General features: G+C 47.0%; 1 protein-coding gene and 1 long non-coding RNA gene across 6 annotated transcripts in view; one reads left to right on the top strand and one right to left on the bottom strand.

Moving 5' to 3' along the window:
* DOP1B (DOP1 leucine zipper like protein B) overlaps nt 1-18755 on the bottom strand; it is a 108924-nt gene extending 90169 nt beyond the window's left edge. For 4 of the 5 annotated variants that reach the window (XR_010943843.1, XM_067739450.1, XM_067739451.1 and 1 more), the window contains exons 1-2: nt 18591-18755; nt 12548-12705 (exon numbers count right to left, since the gene is read on the bottom strand). Coding sequence is in view for 3 of the 5 variants with exons in the window: in XM_067739450.1 (XP_067595551.1) it covers nt 12548-12685 (138 nt within the window). In the remaining 2 variants the exon portion in view is untranslated. The remainder of the gene's footprint in view (nt 1-12547; nt 12706-18590) is intronic. The other variant, XM_067739453.1, reaches the window with a different exon arrangement.
* Nucleotides 18756-19105: 350 nt separating this feature from the next.
* LOC137224584 (uncharacterized) lies at nt 19106-20426 on the top strand. The gene is made up of 2 exons (XR_010943389.1): nt 19106-19384; nt 19672-20426. It is a non-coding gene; the product is annotated as an uncharacterized lncRNA (long non-coding RNA).
* Nucleotides 20427-22674: the final 2248 nt, after the last annotated feature.

The following is a 22674-nucleotide window of genomic DNA, read 5'->3' as shown; positions in this document are numbered from 1 at the left end:
AAGGGAACCCTCATACATTGTTGGTGGGAATGTAAGTTGGTGCAGCCACTATGGAAAACAGTGTGGAGGTCCCTAAACTAAAACTAAAAACAGAGTTACCATATGATCCAGCAATTCTATTCCTGAGTATATAGCTGGATAAAATGAAAACACTAATTTGAAAAGATACATGTACCCCAATGTTCACAGCAGCACTGTCTACAATAGCCAAGACATGGAAGCAACCTAAATGCCCATCAACAGACGAATGGATACAGAAGATGTGGTGTGGATACAGAAGATATACACACAGTGATATATACACATACATACACACAATGGAATATTACTCAACTGAAAAAAAGAATGAATTTCTGCCATTTTCAGCAATGTGGATGGACCTACAGAATATTATTCTTAGTGAGATAAGTCAGAGAGAGAGAAAGACAAGTGTTGTGATATCACTTATATGTGGAATCTAAACAAAATACAAATGAATGTATACCTAAAACAGAAACAGACTCACAGATATAGAAAACAAACTAGTGGTTACCAAAGGGAAGAGGAAAGGGGTGAGGGGCAAATTAGGGGTATGGGATTAAGAGATACAAACTATTATGTATAAAATAGATAAGCAACAATGATATATTGTACAGTTCAGAGAATTAAAGCCATTATCCTGTAATAACTTTTAATGAGGTATAATCTGTAAAAATACTGAATCACTATGCTGTACAACTGAAACTAATAAAATATTGGAAATCAACTATACTTCAATTAAAAAAAAAGACTGCCCATACCAAGTGTTGGCAAGAATACGGAAGAACTGCAGTCCTCGTAACTGCTGGTGTAAAATTACACTTTGGAAAACAATTTGGCAGGTTTTTTTTTTTTTTTTTTTGCGGTACGCGGGCCTCTCACTGCTGTGGCCTCTCCCGTTGTGGAGCACAGGCTCCGGACACGCAGGCTCAGCGGCCATGGCTCACGGGCCCAGCCGCACCGCGCCATGTAGGATCTTCCCGGACCGGGGCACGAACCCGTGTCCCCTGCATCAGCAGGCGGACTCTCAACCACTGCGCCACCAGGGAAGCCCAATTTGGCAGTTTTTTAAAGTTAAATATATACCTACTGGAAGCAACTCGATGTCCATTAACAGGCAAATGGATAAATAAATGGTGTATATCCACAAAACTCTACTCAGTAGTAAAAAGGCAAAAACTATCAATACATAGGACTTGGATGACTCTCAGAATAGCTTGGCTGAGCGAAAGAAAGCAGACCAGGAAAAAAAAAAGTATATACCGTATGAGTCTGTTTATATAAAATTTTAGAAAATGCAAACTAGTCGATGATGATAGAAAGCAGATCAGCAGTTGCCTGGGGATGGGGGAGAGGGGAGGGAGGGAGGAGGGACCACAAAAGGCCAGGAAGAAACTTCTGGGGGTGACGGATACATGCTCATTATCTTATATGGTGATGGTTTCATAGGGATATCCACACATCAGAACTCATCCATTATACACTTTATATACGTGTAGTTTATTGTACAGCAAAATTGTAAAAAAAAGGGAAAAAAGAGAAGACCATTTAAAAAGATAACTAAATGGGAATGCCTGCTCAGATGCAAGCTTGTATATTGGTGTTCATGTTCAATCAGTCATCCTTTTTGAAAAATAGCCCAGCTTAAACTTATTTCCTTCTGTATTAGTTTGCCGTAACAAAATACCACAGGTTAGGTGGTTTAAACAACAGAAATGTATTTCTCACCATTGTGGAGACTGGAAGTCCCAGATCAAGGTACCGACTGACTCAGTTCTCCTCCTGGTTTGTAGATGGTGCCTTCTCGCTGTGTCCTCATGTGGAGGGGAGAGCTCGCTCTTCTAAGGCCACAGTCCTACTGGATTAGGGCCTCACGCTTATGACTTCATTTAACCTTACCTCCTGAAACCCTATCTCCAGATACGGTCACACTAGGGGGTGTTCTGATGTATGCATTTAGTGGTTGAGGCGGGGATTGGGGGGGACGACACAGTTCAGTCCTGACATGATATTTCTGGTTTCTTAGCTTTTTTGATAGTGTTTATAACACGCAAGGAAACCACAGCCCTTTTCCTTATCCATAAACTCACTTCTGCTAGATGAGCCTTTTTTTTTTTTTTCAGATGAGCTTTTGTCATAAGATTACTGGAAGACTAATTCACCTGTCCAAATCTGGACTATTTCCATCCCTCCAGCAGATGTGAAAGGAAGACCAGCAAAAAAAAAAGAAAAAAATCCTTGGCTCAGATGCAAAATAAATAGACTATCCTAGCTATCAATTATTGGCAGCCTATCAGACTCCCTTCAGCAAAAAGAAATGCACTTTTCCAGAAGGACCATGTCAGCCTTATGGTGTTTGAGTGGCTCACGGTGAGGCCATTCTCTCAAAGCTGAACAGCGCCTGCCAGTTCTCAGCTCCTTCTCGAGAACCTGGGGTAGGGTAAGAAGCAAGGATGCCACCTAGGGCATCACCCACAAAAAGAAGGATGATAGGACAGTGGCACAGGATGGGGCAGCCTTCACGCATTAGGAACGGGAGTTCTGTTAGCTGCATCTCTCAAGTCCCAGTGCCAAGAAGATCAGAACACTGCCAGAAACAAGTGGGCGCTGCGCTCGCCACTCTCCGGCAGAGGTGCAGGATCTACTTTATTTCCAGGTGAAAGGAGTCAGTAATTGCCAACAACATCCTTTAAGTTTGGTCTCTTCTCAGAAGGCATTTAGGCCCATGACTTTCCAATATGACCCTGACACCCCATTTATCTGACACCTTCTACCCTCAAGGTCACCGCCCCAGACAGCAGCAATAGGTTGCTGGAAAATGACTAAAATAAATGCCCTAAACTGAGACACCATTTCTCTACCAGATGGGGGCCCAAAAGTGAGTCGACAAGATGGAAGCAGGCATCACGTGGGCTGAGAGGGGCTCATGGCCTGACTCCAGCTCACTTGCTAAGCAGAGTCTGGTCCAGCAGGGATCACGGGCAGCAATTCTGACTGTGTCTCAGTGGGAGGAGGACTGCAAGGGTCCTCACAGGGAGACAGATGGGGAAGCCCAACCTGGAGGGCTGGACTCCCCTAAAAGACTCCCCGCAAAGAGCCCCACAGAGAAGCTGGTGCAGAGCCGCTGAGGTGCAGTCACGTGGGGCACAAGTCATCAGGGTCATGGTCTAAATGTCTGTGTCCCCCCGTGTGATGGTCTTAGGAGGTGGGCCTTTGGGAGGTGATTAGGTCATGAGGGTGGAGCCCTCGAGAGTGGGATCTCTGCCCCTTCCACCACGTGAGGACACAACCGAAGACAGCCAATGTGAACGAGGAAGACGGCCCTTACTAGACACTGAATCTGCCTACACCTTGACCTTGGCTTCAGCCTCCAGAACAGTGAGAAATAAATGTCTGTTGTCAATAAGCCCCCCAGGCTGTGGTATTGTCACAGCAGCCCCAGTGGACTGAGGCAGTCCGGAAGGCTGCCCTGAGGGACTCGGAAGTTCCGGGCACATCCTGTATTACTACACACACAAGAGCTGAAGTTCTCCACAGTGCTCCAGGGCAGTAAAAAAAGATTAAATAAATAACGCTCTACTCTTCCATGAGGCACGTGATGAAAAGCCATCTGGGCTTCCACCAGAAATGAACTTTTTTAAACAGTTCATATGTGGAGGGACAAATTGCAGTTCATTATCATACCCTGTTATGGGCTGAACTGTGTCCCCAAGATTCGTATGTTGAAATCCTGATCCCCGGTACCTCAGAATGTGGATGTATTTGGAGACAGGGTCCTTGAAGAGGTGACCAAGGTAAAATGAGGTCATATAGGTGGTGTCCAATATGACTGACTGGTGGCCTTCTAAGAAGAGGAGATTAGGACACAGACACACAAGGAGAAGAGGACACAGCAACAGGCAGCCGTCGGCAAGCCAAGGAGAGAGGCCTCAGGAGAAACCAAATCTGCCGACACCTTGATCTTGGACGTCCGGCCCCCAGACCTTCGAGGAAATCAAGTTCTGTCCTTGCAGCCACCCAGTCTGTGGTATTTTGTTATGGCAGCCCTAGCAAACTAACAAAGACCCCAAACCAAAGAGGCTTTATCTGAACTAATGCTATTTAACAGAGAAGCAGTTATCAGGGCTCGGGTAAACGTCAGGATCCAGGTGAGACTCAGCAAGTGTTTAGGTAGACGAGGTCTTGGAGCTGATCTGTAAAGAGCCAGAACAGTTCACCTGGTCTCCGAGCTCCGGCCACCTTCTTCCCATCATGCCACAACAATGAAGCTCAACAACAAGAAGAGGAGATTAGGACACAGACACACAAGGAGAAGAGGACAGGTGCTTGGCGTTCAGCGTTAAGACTTTAGAAGATGAAACACTTAACAATACCCAAGACCTATTTCCCTTGCTACTCATGCACGTCACCTGCTATCTGGCCATTTTGTGAAATAGTGGGATACTGAATAAAAGCAGCAAAAAATCCCCCCCAAAAAACGTGGTTCATTCAGAACCATTATGATTTTTTTTTAAAAGAAGCTTCAGTGCTAAGGTTTTTTAAATGTACAGAGTTTAAATAAACGATCCTTCATTTCCATAATCCAAGTTCTACCCCAGGCTTGGTACAGTGGTTGGGTTCATAGGGTTCAAATGCCCTTGATTAAAATTTATCTAAAAATGATCCGTGAAAGGTGACAGCTTGAAGTCTCAGAAAAACAACGAAGCAAAAATTACCCTGTTCAGGTTGATACACATAAAACTATAAAAGATAAACTTTTCCATAATACAGAAAGATTCTAAACATGATACTGAAAGTTTAGCAAGTTTTAGAAATAATACAATTAGAACCTGTCTATAGTCTGACAAACCAAAACCTCTTGGGGCTCAGTTTTCTCGTCAAGTTGAGCCAGATACACTTCTGCTGTTGAGTATACGGTTTATGTTTTATAACTTGCAATCGTCCACCTTAATTAGAACACAACTGCACCTAACTTTGCACACCACGATATTGTTTCTGCTTGCATTTTTTTACTAATTCGTCACTAATTCACTCACTGAATTTGTGTGTCCACACAAGAGTCCAAGAAGTCTGAGCATCACAAAAGCCTTAAGAAAATTGTTTATTCACATCAACTCCTATGAGGTACCCTTGAATGCAGAAGTCGCGGGTCTCCCAGAAGTAAGTGATCGCTAAGCTGATCAAGGCTCGCTCTCTCCAGCACCTTCCCAACCCCTCCACGTCCAGTAACTCTGATCCGGGTGCTGAGGCTGCCCACTCCCACCCACAGGCTCCCGTGATCAGGCTCATTCCCCATGCATCAGCCGGAGGGATTCCTCTACGGACAAAGGCAGCGATGGGTCACCTTGCTCAAAGCCTTCCTGGAAGCTCAGTGGCGTCCCTCCATCGCAGGACGAAGCCCGGTGACCTGCCCTGGCTACCCCTCCTCCCTCAACCCCTATCACCTCTCCTCTCCAGCCACGCCCGCCCCCTGCTGGACCTTGGACTCAGGCCCGTGCCCCAGATGGCCTCCCCACCAGCTAGCTCGACGCATCTGGGCCTCTGCTCAAATCTCCAATTATCAGAGAGCCGTCTCTGCCTGAACTAGCATCCCATCCTCCTTCCTCGCTACCGGCTCTCCTCGTTAACTTCTCCTCTTAGCATTCAGCCCCCAACGGCACGTATTTATTCGCTGTCTGTCTGCTACCAGCAAAGCCTTAGGTTCCATGAGAGCAGGAACCGTGTATCCAGTGCTGGGTCCCAAGCACCTAAGTGTTCAGTATACAGTGGTTCTACCACCGTATCCGTTTGCTAGGGTTTCTGTAACAAAGCACCACCCGCAGGGAGGCCTACAACGACAGAAATGGAGGCCGGGAGTCTGAGACCAAGCTGTCGGCAGGGCCGGCTCCTTCCGAGGCTGTGAGGGACAATCTGCTCCAGGCTGCTCTTCTATCCTCCGGCAGTTGGCTGGCAATCTTGGCATTCCTTGGCTTTCAACTGCATCCCCCGGATCTCTGCCTTCATTCTCTCCTGGCGTCTTCCCTCTCCGCATGTCTGTGTCTGGGTCCAAATTTCCCCCTTTTATAAGGACAGAGTCATCCTGGATAACGACCTCGTCTTAACTGGACTGGCTCTGTAAAGATCAGATCTCCAAATAAGGCCACACTCTGAGATACTGGGGGTTACGACAGGTCTATTTTGGAGGACACAATTCAACCCCTAACAACCACTGAGCAGCCATATGACAGGGGGCTTCACCAGTAAAATGGGGCTAATAATCGGATCTGCCTCGTTTGGCTAATGAAGAAAGCAAAGAGGTGCATCCCTGACCCCTTATGTGAGCCACAGATACTGACATGAAAATAGCTGGGGGCCCTGCTCCAGAGCACCGTGTTGGAGGCCGGCAGACAGGGTCTGGGTCCTCCCTCTGCTATTTGCCGGCTATGATCTTGCACAAGTTGCTTAGTCTGGGTCCAATCTCAAGACATGCTGTAAGTCTATACAAGGATGCACACCAGGTCCTCAGCACAGTGCGCTCTCTATGGATGTCAGCTGTCATCGGCAAGGCTGGGGGAGGGACAGACGACAGTGTCGCCCTCATCCCACAACATCTTGCAAATTCATCAAGGGGGCCACTCACCCTCATTACCTAATCATTGCAGCAGAGGACAGGAAGCTGGCGCAAAGAGGACACAGGAGCGGGGTTACATGGAATTGGCTGACAACAAAAAGTTGTCTTTTTAAAACTCTTATCCAATACAACTCGTATCCCACAGCCCATGGACATCACACTGGAACATCTTCCAGACGCTCAAACTAACATCTTTGGGCTTCCCTCGTGGCGCAGTGGTTGGGAGTCCGCCTGCCGATGCAGGGGACGCGGGTTCGTGCCCCGGTCCGGGGGATCCTAACGTGCCGCGGAGCGGCTGGGCCCGTGAGCCATGGCCACTGAGCCTGCGCGTACAGAGCCTGTGCTCCACAACAGGAGAGACCGTGGCAGTGTGAGGCCCGCGTACCGCAAAAAAAAAAACAACTAACACCTTCCAACGGGAGCCCCTGGTCTCCCTGCCCAGCCTCCCTATCACATCCTTTCAGCTTCTCAAGCCAAAAACCTTGCAGAAACCTGCAAGTCATGCTGGACTCCTCTTTTCCCCTTATATCCCACATCCGCTCCGCGAACAAAGCCTGTTAGCAACACCTTCAACGTACATTCAGAATCCAAACACGTCCCTGCTGGCCCATCTACGTTACAGCAACAGCTCCTAAATGGTCTCCCTGCTTCTGCCCGGCCCCACCCAGTAGAGCAGCTGGAAATGGTTCTAGCACCTAAAAGGGAAGCCAGGTTGTGGCACTCTGCCGGGCAGCCGCCCCCAGCTCAGGGGCCACTGTCAGACTCCAGCTTTAAAGGACCGACACGATCAGACGTCCTCCCCACCCCTTTCCTCTGCAGCCTCGTTTCCTACACTCTCCCCATCCCTCACCTGCTCTGTGGCAACCTCCCTGGCCTCAGACACACCAGAGCCTCTGGGCTTGGTCAAACGGCATCGTCTCAGCAACCCTCACCCTCCCTTCCCTTCTTCACGGTTCCCACAGCACTCATCACCACCTAACAACACGTCTATTTTATCATCCAGCTTCCCCCATCCCCACCAGAATGAGGGCACGGTCTTGTCAATTTTGCTCTCTGCTGCACCCTGGCACCTACTGGCACATTTTAGGCACTCAGATGGCCACTGAAAGAATGAATGGCTAATGCTTTCAAAGCTCCTTAAAGAAAGATTCAACTGTACTCAATAACCTGGGTTGGGTTAAAATGATTAAACATTTCTGAAAGTTTTTCAGGTACACTGAAACAAAGCCTGTTTCACAGAATACCTCAATGCTCAAGAACTGCACTTTCCAAGTTTATAATTTTACCTACCTCAAAATATACATGTTCCTAAATAAATGGAAAGACATTCTGTGTTCATGGATTAGAAGACAATACTGTTAATATGGCAATACTCCCCAAAGTGATCTACAGAATCAATGCAATCCCTATCAAAATCCCACTTGGCTTTTTTGCAGAAATTGACAAGCTGATCCTAAAATTCATATGGAATTTCAAGGAATCCAGAACAATTCTTAAAAAAAACAACAAAGTTGAAGGACTCTTACTTCCCCACTTCAAAACTTACTACAAAGCTACAATAATCAAAATGTGTGGTATTGGCATAAGGATAAACATATAAATCAATGAAAATAATGAAAGTCCAGAATTAAATCCATCTCTCTATAGTTAATTGGGATTCCAAGACCCTTCAAAAGAACAGTCTCTTCATCAGATGGCTTTGCACACGCAAAACGACTGGATTTCCACACACAAAAGAATGAAGTTGGAGCCCCACCTCACGCCATGTACAAAATTAACTCAGTCAGAATGGCCATCATCAAAAAGTCTACAAACAATAAATGCTGGACAGGGTGTGGAGCAAAGGGAACCCTCTTGCGCTGTTGGTGGGAATGTAAATTGATACAGCCGCTATGGAGAACAGTATGGAGGTTCCTTAAAAAACTAAAAATATGACCCATATGACCCAGCAATCCCACTCTTGGGCAAAGATCCAGAGAAAAGCATAATTCGAAAAGACACATGCAAAAAAAGGGGGTGGGGGACTTCCCTGGAGGTCTAGTGGTTAAGACTGTTCTCTCCAATGCAGCGGGCACGGGTTTGATCCCTGGTCGGGGAACTAAGATCCTGCATGCCACACAGCGTGGCCAGAAAAAAAAAAAAGATAAATACATGCACTGAAATGTTCACTGAAGCACTAGCTACAATAGCCAAGACAATGGAAGCAACCTAAATGTCCACTGACAAAGGAATGGATAAAGAAAATGTGGTACATATATACAATGGAATATCAGCTGTAAAAAAAGAATGAAATAATACCATTTTCAGCAACATGGATGGACCTAGAGATTATCATACTAATGAAGTAAGTCAGACAGAGAAAGACAAATATCATATGATATCACTTATATGTGGAATCTTAAAAAAAAAATGATACAAACGAACTTAATTACACACAGAAACAGACTCAGACTTCAAAAACAAACTGATGGTTACCAAAGGGGAAGGGTGGGGGGAGGGATAATCAGGAGTTTGGGATTAACATATACACACTACTATATATAAACAGATAATCAACAAGGACCTACTGTATAGTACAAGGAACTCTACTCAATAATCTGAAATAACCTATATGGGAACAGAATCTAAAAAAGAGTGGATATATGTATATGTATAACTGAATCACTTTGCTATGCACCTGAAACTAATGCAACATTGTAAATCAACTATACTCTAATATAAAATAAAAAATTAAATTTAAAGAAAAGGAAAATGTTTCCAGAACATCAGAATGCACGCACATGCCCCAAACCCACCCCACTTCCATCCCAGAGATACCTAATACCCCTGGTTGTATACAATAATATGGTCATTGTGTTTATCATGTATTTTTTAGAAGTTTCGGCACATATGTTGTTTGTATTTCCCAATGGTAGACTGTTTAATTTTACATGTTTGAATTGCATGTGTGCTATGAGTTAATTTTATCCTTACTACATACTTGATATTCATCTATGAAAAACAAAAAACAAAAACAAAACACAAATTAAAATGAAGCAAAAACCTAAATATAAGAATTAAAACTATAAAACTCTTAGAAGAAAACACGGGTAAATCTCCATGATCTTGGATTTGGCAATGGTTTCTTAGATATTCACCAAAAGTACAAGCAACAGAAGAAAAAACGTTAAAGTTGGACTTCATCAAAGATTTAAAAATTTTGTGCATCAAAAGACACTATCGGGCTTCCCTGGTGGCGCAGTGGTTGAGAGTCCGCCTGCCGATGCAGGGGACACGGGTTCGTGCCCTGGTCCGGGAAGATCCCACATGCCGCGGAGCGGCTAGGCCCGTGAGTCATGGCCGCTCAGCCTGCGCGTCCGGAGTCTGTGCTCCGCGACGGGAGAGGCCACAGGAGAGAGAGGCCCGCATACCGCAAAAAAAAAAAAAAAAAAAAAAATGAAAAGACTGCCTAAACAATGGGGAAAAAAAAATCTGCAAATCATATATCCAGTAAAGGATCAGTACCCAGAATGTATTGATATAAGGAACTCTTACAAATCACAACAAAAAGACAAATAGCATAGTTAAAAAATGGACATAACATTTGAATAGGAATTTCTCCAAGGAAGATATACAAATGGCCAATAAGCAAATGAAATGATACTCAAAATTTTAGTCATTAGGGAAATGCAAGTCAAAACCACAAAATACCACTTCATACCCACTAGGATAGCTATCATCAAAAAAACCCTGAGGGCTTCCCTGGTGGCACAGTGGTTGAGAGTCCGCCTGCCGATGCAGGGGACACGGGTTCGTGCGCCGGTCCGGGAAGATCCCACATGCTGTGAAGCGGCTGGGCCCGTGAGCCATGGCCGCTGAGCCTGTGCATCTGGAGCCTGTGCTCCGCAACAGGAAAGGCCACAGCAGTGAGAGGCCCGCGTACCACACAAAAAGAACAAAAAACCTGAAAATAAGTGTTACTGAGATTGAGAAGGAATTGGAGCCTTCATACATTGCTGGTGGGCATGTAAAATGGGGCAGTCACTGAGGAAAACAGTTTGGTGGTTCCTCAATAAGTTTACTATAGAATGACCACATGACTGAGTAATTCTACTCCTAGGTATAGACCCGGAAGAAATGAAAATAGTGTTCAAACAAAAACTTGTATATGAATATCCATACAGTACTAGTCACACGAGCCAACAGGTAGAAACCCAACTGATGAATGGATAAACAAAATGTGGTCTGTCATACAATGGAACATGATTCAGCCATAAAAAGTAATGAAGTACACACTACAACATGCATGAACCTTGGAAACGTGCTAAGTGAAAGAAGCCCAACACAAAATATCACATCATTGTACCAGTCCTTTTGTATGAAATATTCACAGACACAGGAAGTAGATTAGTGGCTGCCAGGGACAGGGGAAGGGGAGTAACGGAGAGGGTTTCCTTTGGGGTGGTGAAAATGTCCTAGAACTAGATAGTGGTGATGGTCGCACAGCATCATGAATGTACTAAAAGCCATTTAACCCCACACTTTAAAATGGCTGAACGGTAAATTTTATGTTACATGAATTTTAACTCAACAAAAAAATAATGAACACACCCCCCCTCCCCAAAAGTATGCTGTTTTTAGATTCCAGGAGAGTCAAGTACTAAAACAGAGAAACATCTAGAAGAAGCCGAATCTGTCCAAGCCCCATTCCAGGGCTTCTCGCTTTCCCCTGGAAAGGCAACCCACCTTCATTTAAGACAGTGAATGTTACCTTCAGCTAGAAAAAGTCCTGAGTCAGAGCTCTACAGCCAAAGCACTCTCAAGCCCTTATTTGCTGTTTTATTACACGTCTCCACCCCAGCCAGCACCAGCCATGATGTTCACATGTTGTAAATACACTTTGCAGAGACCGTGCAGTTTCCCGGCCACTGCCTGTAATAACTGCCTATCTCCTCTTTGCCATCTGTGGGTGCTGATAGCTGCTTTCAGGAGGTTGCTGCTGGACGGCTGCCCAGGCGCTGCCCCCGTGGTCAGGCTGCTCGCATTCTCACTCTCCCTACCCTGGTCCCTTGAAGAGGTAAACGGACAGATTCTTTCTCTTTAGCGAGGTTTGTTATAGAGTCCCCTGGTGTGTGTTACCTGGGGAATGGGGACCTCCCAGACTAGGCTGGACATCTCCCAGCTCCCATATGGCACTCGGGCTCCAAAGTCAGGTATCACAGCCAGGAGCCCTGGCCAGACAGTAACGGAGCCAGGCACAGCCTCTTCGAGCCCAGGTATCTTCTTCCTACAGGTCACAGTGGTCGCCTGAGTGTTTGAGCATCACTGTGTCACCCTCCTTCTGGGCAGGATGGAAAAATACAATGGTCCCCATCCACAGAACACGAGGTCAAGCCCACATGCGACCAGTTTTGGTTTACTCAGACGCAACCCCTTTTCCCTCGTCCAAACACATGCACAATTTCTGGGCAGATTTCCGTAATTACTTCATCCTTTATTCTTCTAGGAGTTACCAGTCTGCAGTAAAATGGTGAAAAAAGTACACTGGAGAAGAAAAAGCCATAAAGACCCTAAGCAGTACACGAAGGACAATTCATCTTTGAATAACTGGATAATTTATAAATTTATCTTGTTCAGAACTAAATATTGTTTAGAATATTTAGAACTAAATATTGTTGAGAAAACAGACTGTTCAGCTGCTCTATCGACTATATCCACACTGCATGTCTATGCTCAGAAAAAAAAGGGCTGAAAGGGGAGGAACGTACACCAATAGGTTAATAGTGGGTAACTCTGGGTGACAGAATTATCGGTGGTTCTTCTTATCTAATGGCTGTAATCAGCATGTAGTGTAATATTAAAAAGACAAGTCCTTGAAATAATAAAAGGACAGCTGTGTCCCTGCCTCCCTGCAATCCAAACACTCCCCGCCCCACATACCTTGTTGAGCTTGCCCAGTGAGGATATGAGATCTGCCCATTCGCTGGAGGACTCAAAATTTCTTAAAGCCTTTTCAATCACAGAAGAGTAATTTCTGTATCTGTAATCATTCAATAGCTCCTGCTCTTCTGGGTCCATTCTCGCAGCAGAGAAGGTATCTAAGAGGGAATCAGTGAATAAACAAATGAGGCAGCTCTTCGAGGATGAAAAGCGTTCCCAGCCCAGAGTCCCAGGGGACACACGGCCACAAACGTTCCTATGCACAAACGTGCTGGGCGATCCAACTCAAATATTTAGCAAGGCTGCTGAGCCAGGCACGATGGCAGATAAAAGATAAACGGTTCCGGCCCTCCTGGACTCCGAGGGAGACAAATGGACAGAGCAGAAAGAAGTAAAACGCTAGAGTTCCACTCAATGGACAAAGTGAATTCTAGGAGCCAAGTCACAAAGTGGCTAACTGCATGTTGTTGCTGACTGGTAATTCTCAACGCAGGCGGTCCCCCCCAGCATAGGGCATTTCCAAGACCTAAGGAAAAGCAGATCTATGGTCTTCATTGAACAGTTGGTTTAGCAATCCAATCCTCTACAACTAGACTCGGAGAGAGGATTGGAAATATTCTACAAGAAAACCAGGAGGAAAAAAAAGGACCTAAGGGTGAAGCGTCTGACAGCAGTGGTGTCAGAAACCCACCACGTGCCTGTTCATTTACTAAGTGCCAATTATCTGCCAGGCCCCCGACAGCTCTATGCCCCTGGGTGAGGAGTCTGCGCGGAGGTGTGTCACACCAGGGCCCAAGCAGTCATCATTTTATTCTGGCCCTTGTATATTCTTTGATGGATTCTTTCTTTTTTTTTTTTTTTCCTGTGGATAGATGCATTCATTATATATGAACCACTGCAGCTACTGCAAAGCCTGAGACGTCGACTACCTGAGCCCGATGCCAACAGCAACCATTTCCTTTTCTTCTCATCCCCAATGTGACAAAAGGAAACATGAGATGCTGCAGATTTGCCTTTTTGAAAACATCCACCATTTATACATTATAACATATAGAAATACATGCTTAAGTTTTGTTTTTACTCCTTCATTTAAAAAAAAAATCTGAAAGTCAAGCCATCAGTCTATTCAAACAAGTTACAGCTCTGAAAAGCACTCCACAAGGCGTGGAAATGTCAAATCGTTCTCTAGACTTGTCACCAAGCTCCATACTCCAATGTTTTCTCAAAAGTGATGCCTTAGGGTTTCCACTTGCCTCCCTTCTCTAGTCTTCATCTGATTAAGATCTATTTAAAGTGTGGCAGGCACCCACACCAAATTCCTTGCCCCCTTTTCCACACTAAGAGAACCCTCATTTTGCTCAGGGCGGCACTATAGTTCCCAGCCTCCCTTACAGCTAGGTGGCCGTATGACAGGGCTGGACAAATAGAACTGCTGGTGGGGGACTCTTCTGGCCTGTTGTCCTCCACCTTTCCCCTTCTTTCTGCCCGAAACAAAGGTTTGATGCTGGAGCTGAAGCCACATTTTGCAACCACGAGGAAAGAGCCATCTTTAAGGCACGACTTCCCTGCATAAGTGGAAGGACAGAGCAGTTGAGGCCCCAGATGGCTTTAAGAAGGTCCCATACCAACCCTGGACACTCTGCCCCTGGACTTACTGTTTTCTGCACATAAGAGCTAATTTGTTTAAGCCGCCGTTCAATCAAGTTTTCTGTTACTCACAACCAAACACAATCCTGTTTGATTTATGAACCTAAGTAATATCTCACTAGGACGTGGTCTGAAAGGAGAGAGAAATACGGAGCAATGGTGACATGATTAAATTCCCTGAGTTGGAGTTAGTTGGCTAACCGAGCTGCATGTAGTCAGTCAAATAAAAAGCCAGATATCGCAGATGGAAGAAACTGAACTGCAGGGACAACGTGATGTTTAACCCTCAATCTTTCATTTATTGGCCACAGTGAGGTCGTAAGACTCCCATGATATCTTCTGCTTCACTTTCCGATTGCTCTGGGCCCATTGCGGTCTTCTTAAGGCCAACACAACTTTCAAGCTGCCAACGTCAGTGGACCCTGTTTCCTCATTCACCTCTCAGGAGGACGGTGCAGCAGGCCACTTCCTCCTTCTCCAAACAGCCTCCTGTCTGCCCACACTCCTCTGGCCCACCGACATCTCTGCTGTACCTTCTCTGCAGGCCCATCCTCCTCTACACGACTGCCAAATGTTGGCATTCCCAGGCACCTAGCTTGGGCCTTCTCTCTCTCTCTCCACCCTCAATGATCTCTCCATTCCTTTAACTAACAAATACCATCTTCATGCTCATGACCCACAGATTTATAACCTCCCGAACCTCCCCCTCCAAGGCCCAAATTCATGCAAGTGTTTCCTTGACTTCTCCACCCGGATATGGCACGCGTGTCTCAAGCCAGGTGCATCCCAAACTAGACACTCGAGTGTCCATCAACAAAACGTGGTCTAGCCACACGATGGCACGCTATTCAGCAATGAGAAGGAACAGAGTCCTGAAACATGTGACGGGGTGGATGAACCTGCAAATTACAAGCTTAGGGGAAGAAGCCAGTCATAAAAGGCCACATATTGTATGATTCCATCTATATGAAATGCCCAGAATAGGCCAATCTGTAGAGATGCAAGTAGATTAGATAGTAGTTGCCTAGGGTGGGGAGTACGAACAGGGGAGTATCTGCAAATGGGCACAAGCGTTCTTTTGGGGGGTAATGGAAATGTGCTAAAATTAGATTATGGGATGTTTGCACACCTCTGTAAATTTACTAAACATCACTGAACAGTATATTTCAATGAATGAATTTTATGGTCTGTAAATTATACCTCAATAACACTGTTTTTGAAAAACCCTCTTGGTTTCTTCTTTTCCAATATAGTTTATTACAGGATATGGAATATAGATCCCGGTGTTATACAGTAGGACCTTATTGTTTATCCATTCTATATATAATAGTTTGCATCTGCTAATCCCAAACTCCCACCCCATCCCTCCCCTACCTCCCCTCCCCCTTGGCAACCACAAGTCTGTTCTCTATGTCTGTGAGTCTGTTTCTGATTCGTAGATAAGTTCATTTGTGTCATATTTTAGGTTCCACATAGAAGTGATATCATATAGTATTTGTCTCTTTCTGACTTACTTCACTTAGTATGATAATCTCTAGGTCCATCCATGTTGCTAAAAATGGCATTATTTCACTCTTTTCTATGGCTGCGTAATATTCCATTGCATGTATATACACCATATCTTCTTTATACATTCATCCGTCAGTGGACATTTAAGTTGCTTCCGTGTTAAAAAACCCTCTACTCTTGATTCTATCTGCTCAACCTGCTCCTTCTCCAGTCTTCTTTTCCTCAGAAAGTGGCCCCGCCATCTATGGGAACTTCAACATTGTCCTGGACTCTTCCTTCTCTTCACCTGTCACACTCAACCCAAGTCCCGTTGGCTCTTCTTCCAAAATACCCGTGGACTCTCCACTGTGCAAGCCACCTTTCTCCTGCAAGCCTGCTGCAGAAGCTTCCTAAGGGTTCTCCTTCACTCTTGCCCCTCTCCAGTGTACTTTCACACAGCACTCCAAGTCCTCTTAAAACATAAAGCACTTCCCCACCATGTTTAAACTCTTCCCATTAAGCCTACAGTAAGTCCACACTCCCCCCACCCCACTCTGTGGCCTACAAGGCTCCACCTGACTCTCCTCAAGGCACTCTGCTTGTCCTAAGACAACTCATTCTACCACAGAGCCTTTGCACATGCTGGGCCTCTCTGCAAAAATATACTGTGCTATGCATAGGCACACAGTAAGATCGCCTGCTCATTCTTGGAAAGGCCTGCCCCTTTTTCTGAAATAATAGCCTTCATACTTTTTGAAAATATCAAGGATGGTAAGGAGAGGTGTAGTTTGTTTTGCCAAGTAAAGAGATAAGACATTAGTACATCCCTACAGTCCATAAGTTTGTTTTTTTTTTAATTCCAGGAAATGTACAGGTCTGAAATCCCATGTCTCTGAACCACTGCAATACTCCATGCAGTCTGTTCACTGTATTAGGTGTCTACGCACTGGAGAAAGAAACATGAACAAGGCAGGGTTCTACTCTCACAGTTCAGAGCCTAATAAAAGAGGAAATACCTAAACATGTAATTTCAATTTAACGCGGCACAGTGATGGAGGGTGGGCTGATGTAACAGAGTGATGCTGGCAAGAAGGGCAGAGGAAGCCCAGCTACCAGCAGAGACGTCCTCAAAGTCCACAGGTGTGGGCGCTTGTTAGCAGGAAGAGAGCCTTGTCAGCGATAACATGTGTTTAGGAGGGGAGGTGGCAGAGGGGTACCACTGCTCACGGTTAGGAAGGCGTCAGCCCGGTAAGAGCAGGTAACTGGAGCAGTTCAATGTTATGGTTGGCTGTAAGAAGAAAGTACTATTCAATGTAACTAACAGCACTGGTGAGAAGTTTGGAAATATGCAAGCTCTTTTATTTCAAAATATGGGGCACTTGTTACTATGCTAGTAAGCGAGTCTTCTGGGGGGGGGCTTGGCAAATCCATCATTTCTGCATGTATTTCTCTCATGCAACACACAAGAGTCCTAAGAGATGGGTATTATCAGCCTCCAGGTGAGGATACTGGGAATCAGGCACTCCAGAAAATTGCTGGGGTCACATAGCGAGCAACTGGCAGAATTAGGATTCCAGCTCAGGCCAGCCAGGTGCCACAGAGCCTCGACTACATTAAGCTACAGGTAAAATTAATAGTGCAGCCCTTATAGACCTCTTTTGACAAGGTTTTTGCAATCTACTCTGGATACCTTTTCTGTGAGAGACTCAATAGCTCGGTAAGACTGATAGAGTTCTACAGCCTCCTAACAATTACACCCAAAGGAGTAGTCGTATAAACAGGCGTATCAGACCAGATGAATCCGCCAGAAAACGGAAAATGTCAGCTGGGGATCTCTCACCTTAACCATTCTTAATTTCTTAGGAAAACAAGTTGGAGTGAAAAATCAACTGTCTAGATCCAAAAGAAGTTAGTATTAAAGATGTTTACACGAAGGACCGTTTCTGAGTTAAATGAAAACATAGGTGAGTGAAAAGTGTCAGAGTCACCCTCCCTTGAGCCAGAACACTTATCAGTAGATAATGATCCTCAGTAACAGCACAGAAACACTCATCTGCAAGTGGTTTAATCAAGTAGGGCACGTGATTTTGAATCGGGTCTTTCAGAGTGGTAATTAAATTGAGGTGGCAAAAATGTAAGATACATAATGGGAGAAAGCCTTGGGGGCAGAGGAGCGCCTCCACTGCCTTACCAAAATATGCTGCAAAGATTCTCCCAAGTGTAGGGCAGCTGTCCCAGGTTAGGGAAACACCTGAGGGTAACAGACTCCATAAGCAGCGGCACTGAGTTGGTAAAAGACCATCCAGGAAGGCAGCAGCTGGCAATCCTGCAAGACGGAGGGGCCAGGCAGCTGAGCGCGCACTACGGCTGGGATCCCTTCTCCTGCGGACAGTCGGGAAGACTTGGGGGGTCTTCCCTTAACAGGAAAGCCTTCAACTTATAAAGGTCTCGATCCCTAGCCCTGCTCCCCGACCAGGACCTCGAGCAAACAAAGCCGCGGCTTCGGCATCCGCCGGCCGCGGTGAGGGGCGGCCGGGCCGTGACCCACCTGACCTCCACCTGCCGGACAAGAGGCCACGCCGGGCCCGGCCGCTCTTCCTTCGCTGCGGGGAGTCGGGGGAACTGGGAGGGGACCCCGCTTAGCCTCCCGGGCTGTCCCTTGCGGGGCCGGGGCCGGAGCCCACGCCCACTAGCGGCCTCGCTAGGGCCGCCCCCGCACTGCAGCAGTGAGCGCCGGCGGGCCCCGGCAGCGCTCGGGGGAGCCACCTGCACACCAGGCCCGCCTCCAAGGCGCCGCCCGAACCCTGTGCACCCGGAGAGGAAGCACCTGCCGCTCACGGACCCGCAAGAGGAGACGCCCCGGCTCCCTCGGCTTCGCCTGGCGGCCGAAGGCTCCGGCCTGACTTACCGGCGGCGGCGGCCTTTCTCAGCGGGCGCGCCCACGGGAGGCGCGGAGGAGCCGAGCTGGACGTCAAGGGTTAAACGATCGGCAGCTGCGGCGCGGCCGGCAGCCGGAACATAGGAGGAAGCGCAGCTCCCGAGCCGCAGCGGCCGCGGCTCCAGGACACTGGGCGGGCCGGGGGGGACGGATCTTAGACGCTTGGGGGCGGGGACAAGGGCGGGCCCTCGGTGCGTGGGGAGGAGCCTAGAAGGGCTGGGCCGGGAGGCGGGCCCTTGGCGTGTAGGGGCGTGGCCAAAGGTGGGGCTTCTCTGCGGACGGGGTGAGGCAGGGCGGAGAGGCGGGCCCTCTGCGCGTGGGGGGCGTGGCTAAGGGAGAGCGCTCGGTGAGTGGGGCAGAGGCCGGGGAGTGTCCTCGACGCTCGGGGCAGGGCCCGGAAGACGGGCCCTTGGCTTGGGGGGCGGGACCAGGAGGCTCGGCTGGAGGGGTGGGTCCCGGGGGCGGGTCCTCAGCGCGCGGGGGCGGGTCCTGAACGCGGACTCCAGAGCGCAGGGCTCCCACCTCAAGTCACCCGCAGCTTCCCGGCGGCGGGCGTCGCTCTCAACGAGAACGACTAGCTCCTGCCCTTGCCGCGGGTCTGCTTCTGGGGAGACATCGCACCGGCTGGGGGGAGGTTTGGCTCCGCCTTTCATCTGGGCCTTCCCCCGACACACCCAAATGGAAGGGGACGTCGGTCAGTGAATCAGCCGGCCCAAGGAGAGGTTTGGAGTTACAGACAAGGAGAACCGATGGACCCGAGAAAGGTGGGCTCCATGGCACTTGGCCATCGGGACTACACCCAAACTCTTGGGGAGGAAGCGAAATGAACCCTTCTGTACACGCTCGGGCCGCTGGAGGTTTGGGGACCCTGGTAAGGTGCGCCGGCCCCACAGGCCGCACTTTTCCGACCTTTGGCATCTGAGAAGACGAGGTGGATAATTCCTGGAATGAGCTTCTTAATGTGGGCTCTGGCTCAGAAGGAGACCTCACATCAAGTCCAAAGAGCATTCATGTTTCCAGATAAACTCTAACCCCTTCCTGTCATCCTCAGGAGCCTTCGGACCTGGACAGTCCAGATGCACCCAACCTGGCCTGACAGCTGCAGAGCGAGAAGCACCTGATGACGGGACTCAGGCAAATTTCACCTGAGCATCCTGATTGCACCAGCTCAGGCTCCCAGCCAACCAAAACAGTGGCACCTGTTGATTGAGGTTGCGATTTCTATGGAAGCCTCTAACAATTTAACCCCTCACTGTCCCCTGGGAATTTTCAGACCTAGTTTGGGGCTCATAAATGCTAGGCCATCCATGAAAGAGTTTGGGGGGGTGGGAGTGGGGAGTCCATGAACACGTTGAAATTGTGTAGAATATTTTGTGTTTATGTATGTTTCTGGAGAAAGAGTATAGAGTTTGTATCAGATTCCCGAGGGGATCTATCACCTCCCCCCAAACAGCAAGAATGTTTTAATAGTTTGGGATGCTGGACCTCTCACCAGCCAGGCTTCTGATTCTGATTCCATCTCCACCCAATTGGCATATACCAAGTGTCCCAGATGTAAATCCTCTAATGGTCAATTATAGGAATGGTCTTAAAGTAAAAACAGAAGAAAACTAAAGGATTGAGCATTTGCAAGACAAAGAATTAATTTCATGAAAATTGATTTCCTAATGAAGATGCGATAAGCTCCATTTTTACAAAAACAAAGTTGACAAACAGGTGTTTCTTTTTTTTTAGGTTTCTCAAATCCTAGCCACACTGCACATGGCATTGAACTAACAGAGATAAAAGAACTGCTTATACCCACCATTAAGGAGAGAGAATCAGTTTGTGCCAAAACCACCATGTACAACTTTGTCCTAGTGCATTTATATAAAATAAAACACTTCCCTTATAGTTAGGTCACCTAGCTCTGAAGAATGCCAGGTGTGTGGGAGGTTAATATAAATTAACTTTGACAAATAAGGGTAGTGTAAACCCTTAAAAGAACTCCATTTATAATCAGGATTATATGTAAATGTACAGCACTAAGATTTAAAAGTTTATTCTTACAAGGATCTGTTTACTTGGGTCAAGCTGTCTTGTCACCCTTGATGTACTGAGCTGTGTTCATCTGTTTAAGACATGTAAATAACATAGGTTCCTTGCATAATAATACTCAAACTAATTAGGGCACTTCAGATTTAATTTAAATCAGAATTTTACCCCTTCTGAGAGTGAAGAAAGCAGTGTAAATCAGAGGAAATGGGTCAGGCTGGCCCACCTGTCAGGAAGATTGGCCCAGGGAAACTCATTCTGAGTTTCCGTGTGCAGATACTGGTGACCCTCCAAGCCCGTCTCTTCTCCACCCATCTTTGTAGAAATCTTGCCTAGTTCTGAAGTTGATGCTGTTCCCACTTTGCGGTTGACTTGCAGTAACGAGTAAACCTTTGTCAGGATCGTCATTATCTCCTGCTTTGATCTCCACCGTATCACTGTTTGGGCTCTTGGGCTGTCACAATCCTGTTACAGTTCAGTAGGTGAGGGCACAGTCTACAGACCAGGTCTAAAGCTGATGCTGTGTGTGGGTTTCCCACACGGGTGTCAACCTAGAAAAGTGTATCACAGAGAAGCTGATGTGGATGGGATCTCGGCACCATTTGGTGCCTAAAAACACGCATGAGATAATCCATTTAAAATATGCCACTTTAGGGAATTCCCTGGCAGTCCAGCAGTTAGGACTCCACACTTTCACTGCAGAGGGTGCAGGGTCGATCCCTGGTTGGGGAACTAAGATCCCACATGCCATGTGGCAGGGCCAAATAAATAAATCATAAAATATGTCACTTTAAGACCGTATTTCATGTATCTACTTTATGGAAAAGTTCACACAGAGGCTGGTTTGGGGATCTAATAACCATATGGCTTACAAATCCCTTAGATTCAATGTATCATCTTCCTTAATTTTTACACCAGGGGAGTTGCCTGTGGTCTTTAGACTCGTCATAGTGAAGCTGGATGTACCAAGAGCTAGGCACCAAGGAAGTTTTCTGTCAGACAGTCCTGGATACAATTCTGACTCTTGGCTCTTAGTTGTGTGATCTTGAATAAGTTAATCAGCCTCTCCAAGCCTTTATTTCCTCACTTGAAAAAATGACATTAATCCCTACCTCAAAGGACTGTTGTGAGAATTATGTAAAACAATGTCAGGGGCTTCCCTGGTGGCGCAGTGGTTGAGAGTCCGCCTGCCGATGCAGGGGATGCGGGTTTGTGCCCCAGTCCGGGAGGATCCCATATGCCGCAGAGCGGCTGGGCCTGTGAGCCATGGCCGCTGAGCCTGCGTGTCCGGAGTCTGTGCTCCGCAACGGGAGAGGCCACAACAGTGAGAGGCCCGCGTACGGCAAAAAAAAAAAATAATAATAAAACAATGTCAGGAAAGTATTAAGCGTGACATATGGACTAGCACGCCATGGGTTCTCACTTCATGATATTTTTGCCTTTACAGCATACTATGAAACATTTTTATGCACTTCTGTTCGTTAGATTCCTTTTGGTTGCAAGCAACAGTAAGTCACTTCAGACCAGCTTAAGGAAAAGGGAAACTTCTTTAAAGGATACAAGAGTTTCTTAGAGCATCTCTTAGAACCTAGGATCTCAGGGATGGTCTGAAGCTGGGGAATGGATGTCACTGTGAGAAGAGGGGCCATCTCTCTTTGGGCCACGCTGTAGCTGCTTTTCTTTATCTTTTTTTTTTTTTTTGCAGTACGCGGGCCTCTCACTGTTGTGGCCTCTCCCGTTGCGGAGCACAGGCTCCAGACGCGCAGGCTCAGCAGCCATGGCTCATGGGCCCAGCCGCTCCGTGGCATGTGGGATCACCCCGGACCGGGGCACGAACCCATGTCCCCTGCATCGGTAGGCAGACTCAACCACTGCGACACCAGGGAAGCCCCCTGTTGCATTTTTGTTGTTTGGCTACCCATTCCTTCTGAAGTCTTGACTCCCTTGCAAACTTTCTTTGCAAGTATATTTCTTGTCTTTTGTAAGAACCTTTGGTCGCCAGGTCTTTTTTCTGCAGGGT

This window comes from Pseudorca crassidens, chromosome 5 (genome assembly GCF_039906515.1).
Source record: "Pseudorca crassidens isolate mPseCra1 chromosome 5, mPseCra1.hap1, whole genome shotgun sequence".
In the NCBI taxonomy this organism is placed as follows: domain Eukaryota; kingdom Metazoa; phylum Chordata; class Mammalia; order Artiodactyla; family Delphinidae; genus Pseudorca; species Pseudorca crassidens.
The sequence above is the reverse complement of the archived record's forward strand: the minus strand, read 5'-3'. Positions and strand labels throughout refer to the sequence as shown.